Raw genomic sequence first — 20,882 nt, forward strand, 5'->3', positions numbered from 1 at the left:
GCTGGCATAGGCGCCGACTCCGTGGGTGCTCCAGGGCTGGAGCACCCACGGGGAAAAATTGGTGGGTGCTCTGCACCCACCGGCAGCTCCCCGCCCCGCGCCCAGCTCACCTCCGCTCCGCCTCCTCCCCTGAGCGCACCACATGCCCGCTTTTTCTCCCTAGCTCCCAGCGCTTGCGCCACGAAACAGCTGATTCACGTGGCTGGGAGGGAGGGGGGAGGAGGGGGAACGCAGCGCGCTGGGGGAAGAGGCGGGGCCGGGGCAGGGATTTGGGGAAGGGGTCCAATAGGGGCAGGGATGGGGTGGAGTTGGGGCGGGGACTTTGAGGAAGGGGTTGGAATGGGGGCAGGGCGGGGCAAGGGTGGAGTCGGGGCGGGGCTGGGGGCAGGGGGGCGCAGGCTCCCACCGGCGCCGGGGAAAGTTGGCGCCTATGGTGGCTGGTGCTGCTGACAATCAGGCCCCTGGGTCCTGATCCCGTTGACTCCACCTGCGTTTGGGTAAGGAGCTTAGAGCGCAGCTGGAAAGGGCGTGCTGGCTGAACCCTGGACCCGGCCGGTAGGATGTGGTCACATGTTGGGCGCATACTGGTTCTTCTGCATTCCCTTTCATTACCAGCCAGCAGGGGGCAGGAGCTGGGAGCATTGTCTCTGCCTGTTGCTCTGGCCAACCAGGCAGGGGAGAGACCTCCATGCAAATCCCCCCATCCCCGAGCGGAGCACCCCACTTTCTCCTTGCTCAGTGATAGCCAGGGGAACCCCCCGACTCACACACAAGGGGGACTTCTGGGCTAGCACCCATGTCTTATTGGCCAAGAGGGGAAGGGAAGAAGAGGCCGAATGGAGTTGGCCTGGGGTTGGGGAAGGGGCCATCATCCATCTTTTATGGTGAACATATATCCCTCCTGAAAGGTGTCCAAGCCCCCTGCTCGCCAATCCCAGGGCCCTGAGCCCTTGGAACGGGATGGGAGGGACTCCAGGCTTTATCCCACTGGGAAGGTCTGCCTCCTACGGGGGAGGGGGGATTGTCTTTGAGGTGGGGGTGACACAGCTGGGAGGATGGTTTCTATCCTGCATCGGAGAAGTGGGGAGTCTTTATCCCTAGCCCTGGGACATCGTGGGCTGGGGCAGAGGGGAGACTCCAGCCCATATGAATGGATGGGTGAGGCCGCAGAGGCTGGAGTCAACGCGGCAAGGGGCAGGGGTATGAGAAGCTGAGGCAGCGTCAGTTAGACGACTGTGTAAGGTCTTTGGAGCATGCATGGAATATAAACAGGGAGCGGAACGGGTAAAGAGTTATGGTTGATGGGGACAGAGTAGGGGTCAGAGTTAAGGTTGATGGGAAGGGAGGAGCAGTCAGATGTTCAAAAGGATGGAGGGGGGGTCGGAGTTAAGGTTGATGGGGACAGAGAAGGGATCAGAGATAAGGTTGATGGTGATGGAAGAAGGGTTAGAGACTGGTTGATGGGGAGGAAGGAAGGGTCAGACATTGATATGGACAGAGGAGGGATCAGAGCTAAGGTTGATGGGGACAGAGGAGGGATCAGAGCTAAGGTCGATGGTGATGGAAGAAGGGTCAGAGACTGGTTGATGGGGAGGAAGGAAGGGTCAGACATTGATACGGATGGAGGGGGGATCAGAGCTAAGGTTGATGGGGACGGAGGGCGGATCAGAGCTAAGGTTGATGGGGACAAAGGAGGGGTCAGAGCTAAGGTTGATGGGGACAGAGGACGGGTCAGAGTTAAGGTTGATGGGGACAGAGGAGGGGTGAGAGATAAGGTTGATGGGGACAGAGGAGGGATCAGAGCTAAGGTTGCTACTGGACCCTTAGCCAACGATTTCCTGACATTTTTTGTTCCAGATCCAAATGCTGCTCGCACTGAAGCCAATGGCTGACCTTGACCTCAGCAGGAGGCGAGGGCCTTGCGCCTGTATTTGCAGGGCGAAGGGAATGGCAGCTCTGCATCACTCAGGCGCTGGTGTAGTTATAGAAGCTCTGTATAACGACATCCCTCTGGTCGGGGAACCAATCCCGCACGTGGCACAGCAGCTCCAGCCACCAGGGGTAGAACACCTCCCGTGCCCTGGTGGCTCCGCCTTTGATGATGGTCAGCGCGGCTTCAGCAGCGGGATAGGCGCTCATGTACACCTTGTCCCTGGAAGGGAACAATGACCCGGTCATACAACCCCCCCGTCACCGCGCTGGCCTGCTCTGTGCGAACGGACATCTCACGAGTGAAAGATGCAAACCAGCTCCACAGGGCTGTACACACTCACACGCATGCACCAATCCACCCAGATGCACGTATCCAGACGCTCATGCCCGCACACCCTTCCACACTCATCCATGAACGCACTAATACATACACAGACGTGTGCACGCTACACTCACACTCATGTACGCCCACGCAGGAATACACACACCGATGCAAACATTCTCGCACCATACATTCTCTTGCACACGTGCGAACGCCCACATACATGCGCACCCATTCTTGTGCACACACACGCACCTCGTCTTCTCCAAAGCCATTTCGGTGTCGATCAGCCCCAAGATGCAGAGTGTGATGCACACATCTTGCTTCTGCATGGCGAGCTCATGGCGCAGGGAGCTAAAGAATCCGTCCAGAGCGAACTTGGTGGCGGAGTAAGAGACTGTGAAGGGAGTTGAGATTTTCCCTAGAAAGGAAAACACGAGGAGAGGAAACCAAGTGAAACGTCTGGCAGAGCCTGACTGAGGGTGAGGGCACAGCTGGGAGAGAACCCCCTGGAAGGAATACATAAGAACAGAGGATTTGCTACATTGCATCAGACCATTGCTCCAGCTAGACAAGTTTCCTCATCAGAAGACGGAAACATCCAATCCCATAATGCACCAGGACAATCGTCATGCATGTGGGGGGGAAAGATTCCTTGCTGTTCGGGCTGCCCCCCGCCTGTAGCAATCAGTTCACACTCTTGGCCAAAATATCTTGTGTGGTGGTTTGGCTGCTGCCCTCCCATACACTCGGCCACAGCTGTGGGTATATGCCCCAGGAAGTGCTCTGAAGGTGGGAAGCCCTACAGGAACATGAAATGATGTAATCCAGAGAGGGCCAGAGTCCCATTCACGCTGCAATTCTGAAGACTGCTGCAGGCAGGGCTTAGAAACTCATTCAGGATCAAGCGGAGGCATTGCATCTTTATCAGCCACAGCTCTGTGCAGGTTTCAAGCACTGACCTGTGAGGGAAGAAACCACAATCAGAGATCCTTTACTCTCAGCCAAGATGGGAAGAGCTGCAGATGCCAAGGCCACATAACTCAGGAAATTCACCTGGAATGAAAGGAGAGGAGACGTGAACGGAATGGGAATGTGGCAGCCAAAGCCAAAACTAAACATCTGTTCAGTGGGCGGGCTGGGGATGGGGTCACCCACTCATTACAAAGGTGATGAAATGAAAGGGGCGGGGTGCTTGATTTGCTACATAAAGCATCCAGGGAAAGGTTGCACCTATCTGGGGGTCTGGACTGATAGGATAATAGGAACACTACATTTTGGGGCGCTTTAAGATTTCAGATTAACGAGGAGGGGTCAGAGTTAAGGTTATTGCTGCACATATACCCAAGGATTCCTTGAGTCTCTACGTGTAACAAGGAGCAGCTAGCTGTTCTCTGGTTTTCAGCCTGCTAGACAGTGGCATTCCCCACCCTGCTCCTAACACCCTGGCTTTGGTCCAAAGTTACCCTCTTCCTGGGTTTACCTTTATTGTGAACTTAATTAAAAAAGAATAATCATCAGCCTAAGTTTTCTCCTGAGCTTGACTGTTTTCCCCCCCTGCAGGATCTCTCTACCCCGACCCCTACTACTTCTTCTGAGAAGAGGCTCAAGCCCTTTCGTATTCTGGAATGGAGCTAGTAGGACTCAACTGATCTGGCCTCCCAGATGAGTCAGTAAAACAGCTCAGCATCTCTAGGGTTCTAAAACCTGACATCCGTTGCCTGATCTATTGGTTAAGTATTATTTTGATTTCCCAATTTAACATTCCATGGTTTGGCAGTGTTTGCTTGCCTCTAGATCCATCACAGTATGATTAATTTCAGAGTGAGGGCCCTGGTATATGTGGGAGAGACACTCATACTTAGGGAAGACCTTTTGAATTTGCAATAGTTTTATTAGCACAATCAGCACTATCACAAACTCTACAACATAGCAAACTAGATATAGATAATACAAGCAGCCAGAACTTGCATACTCATACCATCCTTTGCGGGGAGCCCCATAGTAGGTAAGATGACCCACGAGTGGTCCTTGGCCTGGCACATTCCAGGAAATCTCCCTGGGCCGAGTGCCACCTTTTAATCAGAGGTTACGCTAACGCCTGCAATGCCTAATGCACATTCAGTAGGTGTTTGAGCCCCTTTTCCTTATCTGTATTTCCTCACCCTACTAATGTTGGGGTGCCCTTCTCCTACTAGGCCTCTTAATTCAAGCTTATTAGCATATAAATCAGTCCGTTACCATGGCATAGGCCCATATATCTATAGAACAATAGCTGGCTGTACATTGGAGTGATTCAACAAAAAACCCTGCATCTGTAAGCAGGGCCCTAGGAGCCACTGACTGCCATGTTACACACCCTCACTAGCTACTACACTGATTGGTGCCCTAGAAATCAGAAAGAAAGACAGACAGACACAGACAGACAGAGATAGATAAGTGGCAATGACCTAAACAGATCAGCTACCTGCCTCACATCTCAGCAGCCTTCTCAATCAGCAGCAAAGCATTACGGACCTTTTCCTTTCACCCCTGTTTAGAGTCAAAGGGCCCCACTTCAGTGGAGTTGCCCCCGGTCTGCATTTGCCCCGCGTCTCTGAAAGCGAGGCCGATCCCAGGAAAGCCCGCGCTCGGCTGCAGAAACCCACCTGCATGAGCCAGCGGGTGTGTTCCACGTCTCCATCCCACATCTGGAAAGGGGTCCTGCCAATGTGGTTCAGCACCAGGTGATCCAGTCCCCCTGTAAGCAGCAGAGCAGGATGGGGGTCGGGGTCAGGGTCGGGACCATCCTTGGGCCAAGAGATGCAGCATAAAGGGGGAAGCAAACCAGCCAGCTCTTTCCTTTGGGCTGCTGGGAAGAGGTCCATCAGCTGGAGCCCAGGATGTGCCCAGTCAAGGCAACTCCTCAGGACCCCCCAGGCAGCACCTAGAGAGATGGCCCTGGGTGTCTCTTTCCAGTGCCCCTTGGCTCCAGGTGAAGCATTGCATGGTGGGAAGTGTAGTCCCTGCAAGCTGCAGCTCCATTTCAAAAGAGGAGGGTAGCTGCAGGCATCGCTGAGTGTCCCCTGGGGCACCAGCTGCGCCTTGGGCGCTAGGCAGCTGGAGTTGGCTAGACCCAGTTTGCCCCCCACTATCAATCAAAGGCACTGCTGAGACTGCAACCATTACCAGGCTGGAATAGACACACCAGGCACCCTCCTCACACACCCATCCATCACTGGCTGAAGTGGGGACACCGAGGCACTCAGCCACGACAGTGAGGGGGGGCTCCACAAAGACACGTCAGGCCAAAAGAGAATAAACCCAGGTCACCCTTGGAGCCAGGAGCGGAACCCAGGAGTCCTGACTCCCACTCGCCTGCCTCCGACCGAGGCAACACGGCGTCAACGGATCAATTGCAGAGCCAGCGCAGGACAGGAAAAGCCACCCCCCGCCCCCGCCCCCCATGCTTGTAGTAAATAAAAGCAAACCCTTCAAGGGAGTCACACAGCAAGGGAAGCCGTGTTTGGCGGCTTGTGACCTGGGAATCTTGAATTTCCTGCTGCGTTACCCGGCTCGAGGCAGGATGTACAGAGGGAGCTGGGTGCATAGAGACCTTCTCAGGACTGCAGCTCCCAGTTAGGATGACGCAGCCTGAGAGCAGCTGGGCCAGGCATGATCCAGAGAAAGATAGAATCACATGAGGGCCCATCTAAGGTACTTTCTAATGTATTTACCCTCATAACTCCCTGTGAAGCAGGGCAGGGTATTATGGGGAACTGAGCCACAGAGAGATGAAGTGAGTTGCCCAAGGTGACCTAGGAAAGCAGTGGCAGAGCAGGGAATTGAAGCCAAAGTCCTAGGCTAATACTCTAATCACTGGGCCATCCTTCCTTTCCAGCCTTGGCATCCCGGGAGGACAAAGACCTCTGCTGAAGCCTGCTCCGGCCTTCTGCAGCCTGGCTTCCCTCCTGGCCCAGGGAACGTCTGCCCGCATTGTCCCACCTATTGTATTCCACCTCAATCCAGAGGGACCCACTCCCAAAGGTTCCACCTCCACAGCCCAACGAGTCCTTGGCCCCCTGGCGGAGGCTACCAATGAGAAGGCGCACCTGGGATGGTGCTGTCTGCGATGTGGACATGTGTCCGTTAAGAACTGGACTGAGAGCTCATTACACACACACAACGTACATGGGAACAACAGTCTCCAGCTAGGCCAGATCTGTCTGATCTACTCTCGCTGGTATTTATATGGTACCAGCCACCATAGTAACTAGGTATGAATTTGACCTGAACCGCGCTGTGCCTCAGTTTCCCCATGTCAAATGAGAACAATACTGCCCTCCCTCCACCCCTTCCTCAGAGAAGCATCGTGAGGGTTAATCAGCTAACGCCCCTGAAGGACAGAGGGCTTGACTTTCGTTTGAGGCAAGGCCCCTTAACGCTGCTCTGGCAGGGTGCGATGGGTATGAATGTACACCCACTTCAAGGGCGCTTTACGTTAGCGGAGCCTTGGTGTGAATGAGAATCAGACCCAGGAATTCGGTATTATTAGCGAACCTTTCCCATCGGGCCATTCAGAACAAGACAGCTGCAACCATATTTTCCTCCAGCCCCCGGGGACCTGGAACTGTTATAGTCTCAGCCTGACTTTCACACGGACACCTGTTCTCCCCCAGCATCAGTTGCTTTTCTTCAGACGGCCCAATACGCACCCAGTTTTTGCAAAGCAAACTGCACCACCTTTTCTGGGGCTTGAGGGGAAGACATATCGGCCTGGATGTAAAAGACTTTCTTTGCTCCCAGCTGCAGGCATTTCTCCGTCACCTAGAGGAACAACAACAGACAGATCTAAGTCTACTTTTTTTGGTGGGGAGAGACAAGGGGCTGTTACTTCATTCACCTCACTGTTTTCATGCCATGGTCAAGAAGAGCCAACTATGAACAAAGTCACACACTTCACACCCACATTTACTTCCATCCAACCCAAAAGGGAGCGATTCTCATTTACATTAAAGGACTTGTCTACATGAGGAAATTAACCAAGGAATAATTATAACACACTAAATTAACACCCTACATTAACCCAGAATAAGAGTGCCCACATGAAAAACTATTCCAGAATAGCTATTGTGCTTTAAATTCATGACCTACCTTAATCTGAGAAAGAGAAACAGCAGAACTAAAATTCATTTGCAAATTTAACACCATTAATTTGGGCTTGAATAGGGACTGGGAGTGGCTGGCTCATTACAGAAGCAGCTTTGCCTCTCCTGGAATTGACACCTCCTCATCTATTATTGGGAGTGGACCACATCCACCCTGATTGAATTGGCACTGTTAACACTGGTTCTCTACTTGTGAGGTAACACCCTTCTCTTCATGTGTCAATATAATAATGCCTGCATCTGTAACTTTCACTCCATGCATCTGAAGAAGTGAGGTTTTTTGCCCACGAAAGCTTATGCCCAAATAAATCTGTTAGTCTTTAAGGTGCCACCGGACTCCTTGTTGTTTTTGTGGATACAGACTAACACGGCTACCCCCAATACTTAATGTGAACGAAGCCCGAACGAGACACTGCAACAGGCTTAGGTGAGCCCAGGCCTAGTGCAATGTTCTTACATTTACCTTCCCATCAGCTCAGAACCTTACATTGGGCCTGTTCTCACATGATTTCCGTACTCCAGAGATGGATGAGTTTGTATTTCCAACTTATTTGAGCTGGTTGGAAAATGTTTTTTTATCTCCTCAAAGAAAATTTTGAGTTTTCAGTCAAATATTTTGCTTGAGAACAGAAATATTTCAATTCCGAAATGCTGCTCCAGTGCCTCATGGGAGTTGTAGTCCAGAGTCACATGCTCCCTTGTCTCCTCTATAGGTTGGGGTCCCTCTTGGACTACATCTCCCATGATGCACCACAGCATCCCCTCTTGGTGAGGGGAGGTGGTGCATCATGGCAGTCATATGGTGGCACTGCATCATGGGATATGAAGTCTGGCTGGAGATTTTGGCCCATAGATAAGAATGGGAGCACAAGGCACCCAAACTACAGCTCCCAAAAAGTACAGCAGAGGCATTTCAGAATTGAACAATTTTGATTTGGGAGTGTTTTTCAGCGAAGACAAAAATTGACATTTTTCTACAGAAAGCAGACACTTTTCATGTAAAAATTCATTTAGTCAAACCCCCCATTTTCTGTCAAAAGACAGTTTTGGTGGAACATTTCTGACTAGCTCTACATCCTGTTTTTTTTAATGGCCACATCTTCACCCCTTCTGCTTTCTACTGTGTGAGGAGGCTCTTACTTTCTGCAGCAGGGTTTCCCTCCTGGCAGTCAGAACTATTTCAGCACCAAACCTGGAGTAATGATATGCCATCTGCTCTCCGATCCCAGCGCTGGCTCCGGTCAGGAGAACTCGGGCACCAGAGATGCTGTCTTAAGGGGTGGGGAGGGGGAGAGAGCACAAGAAGAAAGTGTTAGTGAAAGAAGAATGAGAGGAATTACAATTACTGATGCAGGGAGCGCTCAAGATTGGAAACTATCCCACTGCGTAGGAAAGATAGGAAGTATGGCAAGAGACCATTCCAGATATCAACCATCCCACACAGACACTTTTCAATAATCTTCTCCCGCACTACTTCCATAGCTTGTGACATCAGCTTAATTGGGAGATCATTAACACACCATGTAATAGCTCCTTTGTGTTTAAAAGTAGGCACCACAAAGCTTTTATGCCACTCATCTGGAATTTTTTCTCTTTCTTAAGAATATCATGGAACAAACTTGTAAAATACTTGATGCCTTTGCTTCTCAAGGACTTCACCGCATCCACTGATACTTCATTTGGGCCAGATGCTTTCTCCTATTTCATTTTCCTAAGCGCCTCTTCAACTTCTTCATTTATGCCTTCTAGTCCTGCCCTGAGTGCAGGGGACTGGACTAGAAGACCTCTCGAGGTCCCTTCCAGTCCTACAATTCTATGATTCTATGTAATTTATCACATCCAAGTTCGGCTTACATGTCCTTAATTCCTCATTCATCACTCTTGCAAAATAATCACTCCAAACTTTGTTGATCGATTCCCCATTCATTAGCAATATGCCATATTCATTTCTAATGTAAGCAAACTTGTTCACATCCCTCATCATCTTCTCTCTTGCCTTGGTGAGTCTACAGATGGTCTTCCCTCCCTCATGTCCTCCTAGTCAGTTATATAGTTTGTCACAGACCATACTTTTAGCTGCTGCAAAACACTTCTGTTAGCCTCCTTTTTTGCCTCAAAAGATGCCATCTTATCACCGCTCAAGCTATTGGCCTGCCCTTTTTTGAAGGTGATCTTATTTTTCCCCCTCAATGGATTCTTGAACTTGAGGATTGCACCACCAAGTCTCTCTTCTTATCCTATCTGCTACTGGTTTCGTCACTCCTAGGACTTCATGTGCCGTTTCCAGCAGAGCCGACTTTAGTTTGAACCAGGCGTCCTTCACACATCCCTGTGTCAGTAAGTCTACGCCTTTCTCCTTGTTTGAAGGATTTTTCACTACCATCTTTAAGTTTCCAACGCTTAGGCCTTTTTGGAGCCCAGGCGTTCAGGTATTTCCAAAGTCTCCGCATTCTGATGTCCATAAGGGGAAGTCTGTGCTGTCTCACAATGCACTTGCTGGGTATTACCTTCCAATTGATTATTCATGATCTGTTGCTTCTTCTCATTAAAAGGAAATCCATTTGGGACTTGTATCCTCCACCAGCATAAGTTACAAGTGGCTTTCCCTCTTCTGTAAGTGTGTGTTTACGATCACCAAGCCCAGCGCAAGACAAGTCTGTAGGATCGTGCTCTCTTGGAGTTTCTGTTTCCAGTTCTTTGCCCTCCGTGGAGTTTCATATCCAGTCTTTCCAGTTCCAACATGCGCATTTAGATCTGCTCTGATAATTATCTTCTCGTTGGATGGTACGTTTCCAATAAAGGACAACAACTCATCGAAAAACTCCTCTTTTACTCTTTGATCCTCTCCTAACTTTAGTAAATACCCCCGTATTATATGGCTCGTTACCTCTTCCCAGAACAGTCTGACACATATCAGTCCGTCCGACCTTCTGGTAACCTCTATCACATGCTTCTGCATGGTTTCATCCAGAACAACCCCAATACCGTTTTAGGATGTTGAACTCCCTGAGGATTTTGTAACCCTCCGCCAGCATCTTGGCTTTGCAACCCTTCCAGTTGGTCTCTTGCACGTCACATTTATTCTTGTCCCCTTTAAGACCAGACATAGCTCCAAACTTCTCCCAGCCAGCGTTCCTACTTTCCAACGTGCAGATCTCAGCTTACTCACTTGCTCCTTGCCCTGTTACAACACGCAAGGAAGGCTGTTGTGTGCTGGTCGCAGGGAACACCCTAGCCCTCTGGGGTACACTTAACATGGATATCAGTTCACATGAGCATGTCTTCACAGGCTTCACACCCTGGCTGTCCATGCCTGATGCCTTGGGTTTGAAATCGGCGTTTCCCTTCTCTTAGGTGAGCTGCCTGACACGGCTGAAGAGTCCCATCTGCCCCAGTAAGACTTATATTAAAGCGGTCTTTATTCACCTGGACATCCTCATCATTGGGCCTAAGTAGCATTGTACAGAGATAGCTGTGCCACCAGCTACGCTACCCCACCTGTGAAAAGATGTCACCAGTTGGTCTGTGACCACTTACTGAGCAGTTGCAGATGTCCTGCATATCTGCAGTACGTTCCCCTATCTGTTCCCCTACCCGGGGATGCACCTGATGGGAGCTGGTCACTCCTGCTGGCAACCAGTAGTACCTCTCTCCTTATTATCTGTACGACAGCGACTGAGATCAGAGTTATTCTGCGCTAGGCGCTGTACGTACACGTATTGAGGACAGTCCCTGCCCCAAAGAGCATCTCTAATCCCCAAATAAAACTTTGCATTTGAATAAACAGTTTACTGTTGTAGACTTAGAACTAATAGCCTATAAATATTTACATTTAATAAGTGGGATACACCATTTGCAGCACATACACTCAACTTCATCCTTTTCCCCTGTTTTTTTTTTTTTTCAACTTTTGAATACTTTCTTGTGTTCTGAAACATATTCTGTGACAGATTTTCATTTTCTTCCCATTTCAGTGTGTCAAATCTTTAAATAGTTAAATCTTTAAATCTGCTAACAGCTTGAGATGTGTACGTGGCGGGCGTGACATTCATCAGTACCTTCAGAGGCGCACACACTTCAGAGCTTGCGTGCAGGCCTGTTTGTTTATTGTGTGTATCTTCTAGACTAATACATAGTCTTATTTCAACAGGCAGCTTTGCATATACACACAGACTAATGTATTATCATAATACATAGATCTCATGCAATGGATTGTATGTCCCTAATAAAACCAGTTATTTTTATATATTTGAATAATACAAGAGTAGGGTGAACATCGGAAAAAAAGGAATAATACTTTTTGTAAAACCCGGGATTTTTTCAGTAAAAACGGGTTTAAACGGAAAACGAAGGGGCTTGCCCAGTTTACAGATGGAGAAATGAAGCACTGAGAGAGATTATGATCTAAAGAGACAAAAAATAGGAAGAGGGAGAACAAAGCAAAACAAGGAAAGCGACATACCCAAGGTCACACAGCTAGTCAGTGGCAGAGAAGGGAATAGACCCCAGGTCTCCTGAGTTACAGTCCAGTGTAGTACCCACTAGACCACACTGCCTGTCCTGTACCTAGCATATAGCAATGGCCCCTAATAAATACAGCTAGGCTGGCTCTTTCTTGATCCCAGCTTCTTTCACAGGCATAAGAACGGCCATATTGGGTCAGACCAAAGGTCCATCTAGCCCAGTATCCCGTCTTCTGACAGTGCCCCAGAGGGAATGATCAGAACAGGCAAGCATCAAGCGATCCATCCTCTGTCGCCCATTCCCGGCTCTTCTCTGCAGGTGGAAACAAGGACAGGCAGCTCCCTGTGGTCAGACAGCTGTCTCTAGACCACAGGCAAGCGTTCCACAGACCACAGTTTGGGAACACTCCCCGTCCCCCATTCACCTTCCATAGGTGCTGGGAGAGGTGGTTTCCATCACAGACAAGCTTTACAGTTTGGTTCAATGGCTCTCAGCCACACCCACACCCCCACTCTCTCTCTCTCTCCCACCCCCCACCCCTTCCCAAGCTCTGTCTGTTTCCTCTCTCCGCCTACCTGGGTCAAAGGTGTCTCTCCAGAAGAAAGCCAGGAGCCCAACTAGAATCCCAGCAGTACAAAGCGCTTTCCAAGGTGGGATCATCCTCCCCAAAGCCTTGGGGGAATGAACGAAGAGCGCCTCAAGGGTGAGTGCAGTGTCCCAAGCGCCGTCAACCTCCGCCCCGTGCGCAGTGAGCCGGCCTGTGTGAACAGCGTAATGGCAAGTGTGTGAACTGGCACGGGAAGTCCCCACTGGCAGCTAATAATAGTTGGGGAGGCCCGGTAACGAAATAGCTGCAGTTGCTGAGAAGGGGGTAAGGCCCAGCTGATCAAAGGAGCAGCTCCCACCAGAGTTCCCATGGGGTAAATTCAAGCTGCCCCGAAGGACCCTGACCCCAACACTGCAGGGCTGAGTTTCCCCTTGGACGCAGTGCAAGCTGCTTGGCTTTCCAAGGTCTAATTCTTTACAGATTGATATGGCCCTTGGATAAGTCAGGTGGGGTTACCATATTTCAGCAAGCAAAAAAAGGATGGGAGGAGCCCCGCCCTAGCCCCGCCCCTGTCCTCCTCTAGCCCCGCCCCTGCCCCTCCCACTTCCCGCCCCCCTCAGAACCCCCAACCCTCCCCCCTGCTCCTTGTCCCCTGACTGCCCCCTCCTGGGACCCCTGCCCCTAACTGCCCCCCAGGACTCCACCCCCCACCTAAGCCTCCCTGCCTCTTGTCCCCTGACTGCCCCCTCCTGAGACCCTCCCCCCATCCTAACTGGCCCCCTAGGACCCTACCCCCACCTGTACCCTGACTGACCCAACCCTTATCCACACCCCCACCCCCAGACAGACCCCTGGGACTCCCACGCCCCATCCAACCACTCCCCACCCCGACAGCCCCCCCCAGAACTCCCGACCCCCCCCCCCCGTCTCTTGACTGCCCCATCCAAAACCTCCTGCCCCTTCTCCGACCCCCTGGCCCCCTTGTTGTTGGCCTTCGCCTAATGTCTCTGTGAACTTGCTCAGGAACGGCCTGAGCCGTTCGTCCCGGCACGCTGGGCAGCAGGGGAGGAGGAGCAGGGGAGGAGAATGCAGGGAGGGAGGGAGGGAGTGATCTCTGCCGTAGGGGAGAGGAGGGGGGGCTCTCTCTGGCTGTCGGAGCCTCATGTAAGTGGCACCATCCGACCGGCTGCCCTGTTAGCCGCGCGCGCTCTGCATGGGGGGGGGGGGGAAGTCCGGACATTTACAAATTCCCCCCGGACGCTATTTTTAGCTCAAAAATCCGGACATGTCCGGGGGAATCCGGACGAATGGTAACCCTAAGTCAGGCTAACACTCTGTGCCTTTCTTGTTCACCTGGGACCTTTGATACGGCCCCTCGTAACCGGATACAGGACAATAAATAACAACAAAGCAAGAAGCAAAGTCCTGTTGTGGTTAAAAACTAACAGGAAAGGAAGCAGAGCTGTGGCGCAATGGTTGCTCCCAGGGCAGGTCCAAGGGAATTTGCCCTGCCTCTCCCAGTAGAACCATTTGATTGGGTCCCTGACCTCCAGGCTCCAGATTCAGTGCCAGAGCCCCAGCTAATGTAAATCAGCCCTGAAAATCAACAGAGCAGAGCTGATTTACAAAGTGTGCAACTTTCCTCCTTGCCCTAAACTCCAGGGCAACGGCAGCTGGAGGGGGGTGGTCCAGTAAGAGCAGCTGGAGGCATGGGGGGGGGGCAGTCTGTGATGTGTCCTGGTGAAAGCCAAGATGAAAGAGTTCTGAGTGCCCAGTTATTGCCACCTTGGAGTTCTCAGTCAGCCCCAGGCAACTTGAGCAATGAACATCCCAGTAGCATTTTAGCTTGTCCCAAGTGGGATCAAGAGACAGACTCACCTGTTTAGATGCTACCTTTCGTAACTGGCCGGAATTTGTAATCTGCTCTGCTGTTACATGGCAATCCCTCCTAGAAGGTTGTCCTCAAAGGAGCTGACCCTGCTCTGGAACATGATGTTTGACGCAGTTGCACTGGAATTTGAGGACTAAGGACAAAGAAATCTTTGACAAATCAGATGCAGGCTACAAATTGGCCAAGCTAATGATAGTGCCTTGCGTAAGCAAATAAACAAACAAACTGTTTATATCAATCGTGCCCTTCCTCATCACAACTCCTGGCAATTAGCTTGCCAATCTGTTACTCGGGGTTTCAGATCACAAAGCAGTGGTTATTTAACTGGCTTTTTCCCCAGGAATAAATCAACGGGGACACCGTTTTTCTGTCTGATACATGTTTGATACAAACCAGAATGCTTTTACGGTACTTAAAACGACTTTTTATTAAGCCTTAAGCGCACACACACAAACTTATATTACAGCAACAGGTTTAGAGCATTCCAAGACGTAATTTCCAAAGGCTGACATGGTTTAGAGGCGGTGACAGCAGGTCGCCGATGGCCAGTTGCCTTCGTGCTGGGGAGTTTGGGGTGTCAGCTTCTTGCCCGAGAAAAAGCTCCCTCGGTCTCCTCTGAGGTATTTACTTTTACTTAATTTTTTATAGCTATCTTAAACAGAGCGCGTCACTTTTAATGGGTTACTAGAGTAACCCCTACTGAGTGACTAATTTTTTTAAATTTTAGCAAATGACTTATTTTTTATTATCAAAGCATTTCTAGTTAGAACAACAATAAAATGTATATGTTAGGGGCACTTAAAACCAAGGTCGCCTGTCTAAACATTCCTTCTATTCTGATGAGCAAACCCCAAACTACAAAACATGCAGCTGTTTATCCTTGCCTTTTGAAATCCTTAAGATTATTTGGTTTGCAGCTAGCAGTGGCTGGACACATAAAATAGCTGACTGCAATTATGTTAAATTTGGGGGTTACACAGGGCCGGATTCTGAGCTTGCATAATCCAGTGTAAATAGGAAGGATTTCCTCTAAAGTCACTGGAGTCGCACCCTGGCAAATGTGGAGACAGATCAGAATCAGGCCCGTAGTAAAGGACTGTACATAGCAACTTCTAGACATTAATGAATTTGTCCTCGCAGCCCCCTCTGTGAGTTGGGTAAGTATCATTATTGCCATTTTACAGATTGGAGAAACTGAGGCACGGCGAGAGGACGGTCAGAGCTGGCAAGTGAACTCAGGAATTCTGACTCTCAGTCCTTAGCTACACAACCATCCTTTACCTTCCCAAATAGCTTAAAGGGTTGTTATCTATCCGCCCATCCCTCCCTCTCGGTCTTTACAATGTGCTCATTGCTTGACCTGATCTTCCACTCTTGCCAATACATCACACTTCAACCCAAAACTCAGAGGAGCTCCCCTAGAGAAAAGGGCTACGGTTTCCTTAGCTCTTTCAGTCACTGGCCTCTCTGATGAGATTGTTGATGGTCTTTGTCATGCAGACACTTATCCACAGAGAAATAGACAGACCTACCAAACTCATAACCTGCAGGACACCACACAGCCATCAGACGCTGTTAACTTGCTTTCACTGTGATTTGTCAGTGATATGGAGGGGAAAGGCATTATATTCTCCTCATCACTCAATCTTTCCAAAACAGCTATCAAAGAAACAGCACTTTCTCATGCCCTGTATCTGTCTGTCTGTCTTGAATGAACAGGATTAAAAAAGAATCAAAAAGTCATTTCTACCCTTAATGGAACATCTCAGCAAAGAATTGCAGAATCAGCACCAACTCCCAGCTTTAGCCATGAACTGAAAATCTAACTTTCCCTTAGGGCTGGTCCACACTACCCGCCTAATTCGGCGGGTAGAGATCGATCTTCTGGGATCGATTTATCGCGTCTCATCTGGACGCGATAGATCGATCCCAAAAGCGCTCCCCTGTCGACTGCGGAACTCCTGCTCGCCGAGAGGAGGAAGCGCTGTCGACGGGGGAGCCTGCCTGCGCCGCGTGGACCCGAAGTAGGTACTTTTAGTTCGATATAGGAAACGTTGACTTCAGCTACGCTATTCTCGTAGCTGAAATTGCGTTTCCTATATCGATCCCCCGCCCCAGTGTGGACCAGCCCTTAGAGTCTAAATGCCCGACACATACGTTATGCAACTTATTGCCACGATCCTCAAAACATATCAAATCTGAAATGCAAAATAAATTAAACCACATTTTTTTCAGCACCATAAACTGATTTCACCTCCCCCTGTCCCCAAAAATGTAACATTTAAAACTGATTCCAAACCCCGGTAAAAATATCGACAAGTTATATTTATATGTCACTTTCCATCCCAAAGGATCTCAGTGTATTAGGCACACTTAACATGATATACAAACTTACAGTGATGGACAAGAAGTGGGGGGATTTTACTTCTTTACTCCTCCTTTAAGGATATGATCTGCAAAAGGAAAACTAAAGACCTAACCCAGCACTGAAATACTAATATCATCCACTTAGCAAACTCGGTATCACTTGCCAGAAACACTCCTCCACTTCTTCTGACCTTTCTCTCCTCTCTCTTTCACTTACATAGTTTTGGCATCACTAGCCACTCCCCTTAACACTTAAAGAGACAGTCAACACAAGATCATTTTTTAAAGAGTTAACAATCCATCTGTCCCTAAGACATGCTGCCAATGTCCAGGGCTTTGCAACCACACTTTCCTACATTTAAAAATTAGTTGGCCTTCCCGTTGAGGTGTGAAAGACCCAAACAAATGACGGGAGAAAGGCTATATGCAAAGTGCTGTCAAATGCCACAAAGTCAATCAATGGAAAAAAGGCAGTGACAAATCTTTTTTCTCCTGTATTCTCTTTCAGCCATAGTCATCTTAAGTGTTGTTGATAACAACCAAGGTAAAGAATTCACGTAGAGAAGGGTGGTTTTAAAGTTGTCTGTATTACCTTCATTTTAAGGCTTGGTAGCTATAAATCTAAATCCTCACAAATGTAACAATAAATATCTATTGGCAGGGTTGTGCGCTCTGACAGCCTCATGAGATAAATGTCCCATTTCCAGCAAGGCTCCAGGAGAGTGGTGGTCAGAGAGACTTACTCCAGCTAACTTTGCTTTCACAGAAACTGTGACCCAATCCTGCAATTGGATCTGTGGGGATGGACCCCTTCATTCACATAAAGCCCAACTGAAAGGAACAGGGCTGCACATTGAGACACGTCTGCTACACACAAGGATTTAATTTTAGGATTAGGGCCATACCATCTGTTCATGTTCCTATTGAAGTTAACGGGACTTTTGCCAATGAAATCAAGGGCAAACAGAATCAGGGCCTATACACAAGGCCCCATGTACTCTGTGACAAGCTGAACCTAAGTTATTTCCCCCCACCCATTCCTGCAGCACTCCAGTGGGAATGACCATGGGGGTTAGAATCCAGGCTCACAGAAAGCCCTTTGCAGGATCGGGGCCCTAAAAAGTAAACAGGAGAAAAGACCATATCTGACTCTACAGCATGTTTGTAAATAATCAAACGAATACAGTAATAATAGCTGCACAGATTTTTATTGCAGATTATTAGATGGATTTCATTACTTGTCGCAGGGCTGCATTTACCTGCAGGTAGTAGGGATGATGGGATGTGAGTGAGATAGATACCTTTTATATCTTGGTGCCTTATCGTGAAATAATGGAGAGACGCAATATATTTCCATGCAGCAGGATGATGTCAGTAACAGTCAAATGCATCTTTAAGGCATGTAGCAGAATTGCGTCGCTAAGGGTGCAACGCGTGTTTAGTGCATGTTGCAAGATTGTGTGGCTACGTGAAATGTGATTTTAGTGCACGTTGCAACACTGCATGGAATTTTATATTTATTTTATTTATGTACCAGGCCTATTGGGCTGACAGCAAGATGCATTTTCAGTGCACGTTTTTTGCAGCATACGGGGGCTGGTGGGATGCATCTTAGTGTAGACAGAGATTCTGGGATAGCAGCGAGAAGGCTGCTTATTGCAGGGAGCAGGAATTGTGGCTGTGACGTTATGAGTGTAAAATAATATTTCATTGAAAGATGACAGGGCCAGAAAGAGTTAATTAACTCAGACTGACCTGACCCATGGGTGAATTGTAGAAACTGGTTAGGAAGATATGTTAATGAATAGAGCAGGGGTCGGCAACGTTTGGCACGCGGCTCGCCAGGGTAAGCACCCTAGCGGGCCGGGCCAGTTTATTTACCTGCTGACGCAGCAGGTTCGGCGTCCCGTGCCAATGGGGGCGGCGAGAAGCGGCGCGGGCGAGGGATGAGCTGGCCGCGGCTTCCCGCCACCCCCATTGGCCCGGGACGGCAAACCGCGGCCAATGGGGGCCACGATCGGCCGAACCTGCCGCGTCAGCAGGTAAATAAATTGGCCCGGCCCGCCAGGGTGCTTACCCTGGTGAGCCGCGTGCCAAACATTGCCGACCCCTGGAATAGAGCTTCGAAATGCAAGTCTGCATTGTTAGAGATCTCAAGGGTAGATGATTGCTCAGGTCTTGTGATGTAAGCAAACAAGTCTTGTCTATTGCTATAACTTTAATTCGAAGATCAAAAAGGAATATTAACATTTATGATGATACTTGAGTGAAATAGTATTATTGTCTATATGTCTCTTTGAAGGTTGTGGTAACCTGTATCTGAACTGTTTAATGGATAGGTTAACCTGTGCTAATTGCCAGGATGTTTGAGAGAAGGAGAATTAAGCCTATTGTTTTCTCAGGCCGAAAGGCTGCTGGAAATGTATAAGAACCCTGGGACACGATCCTACTTCATCTCAGATCTGCTTTGGGTTTCAAGAGGGGGAAACCTTAAGCCACAAGGATTGAGATCCCCAGTCACTGACTGGAGTCACCCTGAATATGGACATTGGACTATAAACTATGGACTATTTCTAAAAGGACTTTTGGCAACTACAAGCTCACCTCTGCTATGTATCTGAACCTCCAGAATTGAATTCAAGTCTGTATGTATGTTGATCTTTTAACCAACACCCTCTCTCTTTTCTTTTTTAATAAATTGTAGCTTAGTTAGTAAGAATTGGCTATAGTGTGTATTTTGGGTAAGATCTAAGTTATAATTGAACCTGGGTATGTGGCTGATCCTTTGGGATTGGAAGAACCTTTTCTTTTATATGATGAAGTAAGAGTTTCCGTAATCATCATCAGATCTGACAGGTGTGTCTGGACGGAGGCCTGAGGCTGGGCACTTTAAGGGAACTGCGTTGTTTGGATTGCTGAGTAACCAGTGAGGTACAATAGAAGCTGTTTTGTGCTGGTTGGTAAATCTAAATATTGGACTAACCACCAGCGTTTGGGGTTGGTCTGCCCCGTTTTGTTTGCAGTTCACCCTGATTGAGTGACCTCAGCTGGCTCCTAGGGCAGCACCATCACAGCGGCTCAGTGGTTTGCGCATTGGCCTGCTCAACCCAGGGTTGTGAGTTCAATCCTTGAGGGGGCCAGTTAGGGATCTGGGGCAAAAATCTGTCTGGGGGTTGGCCCTGCTTTGAGCAGGGGGTGGGACTAGATACCTCCTGAGGTCCCTTCCAACCCTGAGATCCTAGGAAGGTACATTTGTAAAGAGCCGGCGGGAGTTCGCCTATCTCTAGGCGATGTCCCAGGAATGTGTATTGCACAGCCGGCTGGCGGGGGGCAGGCAGCACCGGGAGCTGGGTGTGCGTGTGGCCCCGGAGGTGGGGCAGGGATTATGGGGGGGCTGAGCAGAGCTGCGGGGCTCGTGTCGCTGGCTCGCTGCCCGCGGCAGGTGCTTTTCCATCCTGCACCCCGGTCTGGACCCAGGCCCGGCCCCTTCCGCCCCCCCCCCCCCCCCCGACCTACCTGTCTGCAGAGGGGTGACCTTAAGAGGCAGGGAACAGTCAGCGGGCGGGGAGGTCACGTGTCTAGCCCCGCCCTCACCTGAGCCCGGCCTGGCCGCCATGACAGCTACCGAGGCGGAAGTGGGTGGGCGCTCCTGGTCACGTGATTACGCGGGGGGGGGTGAGTGACGTACTCTGTACGGGTAACAATGATCGCCGCCCGCCGGCGCTGACCATGTGACCAGTGGGCCCGGCAGGAAGCCGAGACTACAACGCCCGAAAGCCTTTGCGGCGCGGCCAGGCCAGGCCAGGCCGGGCGCGGATCAGCCGGGCGAGCGCTCGCTGCTGCCCTTGGGCCGCCGTCATGGCTTCTTCGCGGGTCTTCCCCGTCGTCAGGTGAGGCGGGCGGGACGGTCCGCGCCTCGGGGGTCACCTCGGACTCCCACCCTCGCCCCCCCCCCGCCTCCTTCAACCGCCCCTCAGTGACCCTGGTCCCCCCATTCAGCCCCCCCAACCGCCCCATGTCCCCTTTCCCCCCATCGCCTCCCCCAACCGCCCCCTTCAGCCCCTGGTCCCCTTCCCCCCCATCGCCCCCTTCAGGCCCCCCCTCAACTGCCCCATGTCCCCTCCCCCCTCCATTACCCCCCAACCGCCTCCCATCGCCCCCTTCAGCCTCCCCCAACTGCCCCTCACTGCCCCATGTCCCCTTCCCCCCCCC

At 50.2% G+C, this 20,882-nt stretch overlaps 1 protein-coding gene across 3 annotated transcripts; it reads right to left on the reverse strand.

The window, feature by feature from the left end:
* Positions 1–1,943: 1,943 nt before the first annotated feature.
* On the reverse strand, positions 1,944–20,253 carry HSD11B1L (hydroxysteroid 11-beta dehydrogenase 1 like). Of its 3 annotated transcripts, XM_026654994.1 has the most exons (10): positions 20,187–20,253; positions 16,699–16,756; positions 14,291–14,436; positions 12,441–12,623; positions 8,542–8,672; positions 6,949–7,060; positions 4,903–4,994; positions 3,217–3,310; positions 2,510–2,675; positions 1,944–2,152 (listed from the first exon to the last, which is right to left on the reverse strand). In XM_026654994.1, exons 4-10 carry the CDS (start codon positions 12,523–12,525, stop codon positions 1,966–1,968), a joined length of 867 nt encoding a protein of 288 aa, XP_026510779.1. In that variant the 5' UTR covers positions 12,526–12,623; positions 14,291–14,436; positions 16,699–16,756; positions 20,187–20,253; the 3' UTR covers positions 1,944–1,965. The 3 variants fall into 3 exon arrangements, with proteins under 3 accessions (XP_026510779.1, XP_026510777.1, XP_024078092.1); XM_026654992.2 differs by lacking the exons at positions 16,699–16,756; positions 20,187–20,253 and having other exon boundaries at positions 14,291–15,394; XM_024222324.1 differs by lacking the exons at positions 12,441–12,623; positions 14,291–14,436; positions 16,699–16,756; positions 20,187–20,253 and having other exon boundaries at positions 8,594–8,624.
* Between the last annotated feature and the right edge of the window lie 629 nt (positions 20,254–20,882).

The sequence above is a fragment of the Terrapene carolina genome, unplaced genomic scaffold, assembly GCF_002925995.2.
Source record: "Terrapene carolina triunguis isolate 2854851 unplaced genomic scaffold, T_m_triunguis-2.0 Scaffold194, whole genome shotgun sequence".
NCBI lineage: Eukaryota > Metazoa > Chordata > Testudines > Emydidae > Terrapene > Terrapene triunguis.

Bases quoted from the DNA above. Each gene is read 5' to 3' on its own strand.
- HSD11B1L (XM_026654994.1), bottom strand. From the start codon at position 12,525: ATGATCCCACCTTGGAAAGCGCTTTGTACTGCTGGGATTCTAGTTGGG. The intron at 3,311-4,902 runs GTGGGTTTCTGC...CTTTCATTCCAG, and splicing joins ACACCCGCTGGCTCATGCAG to GTGAATTTCCTGAGTTATGT. The intron at 2,153-2,509 runs GTGCGTGTGTGT...GTTCCCTTCCAG, and splicing joins ATGGCTTTGGAGAAGACGAG to GGACAAGGTGTACATGAGCG.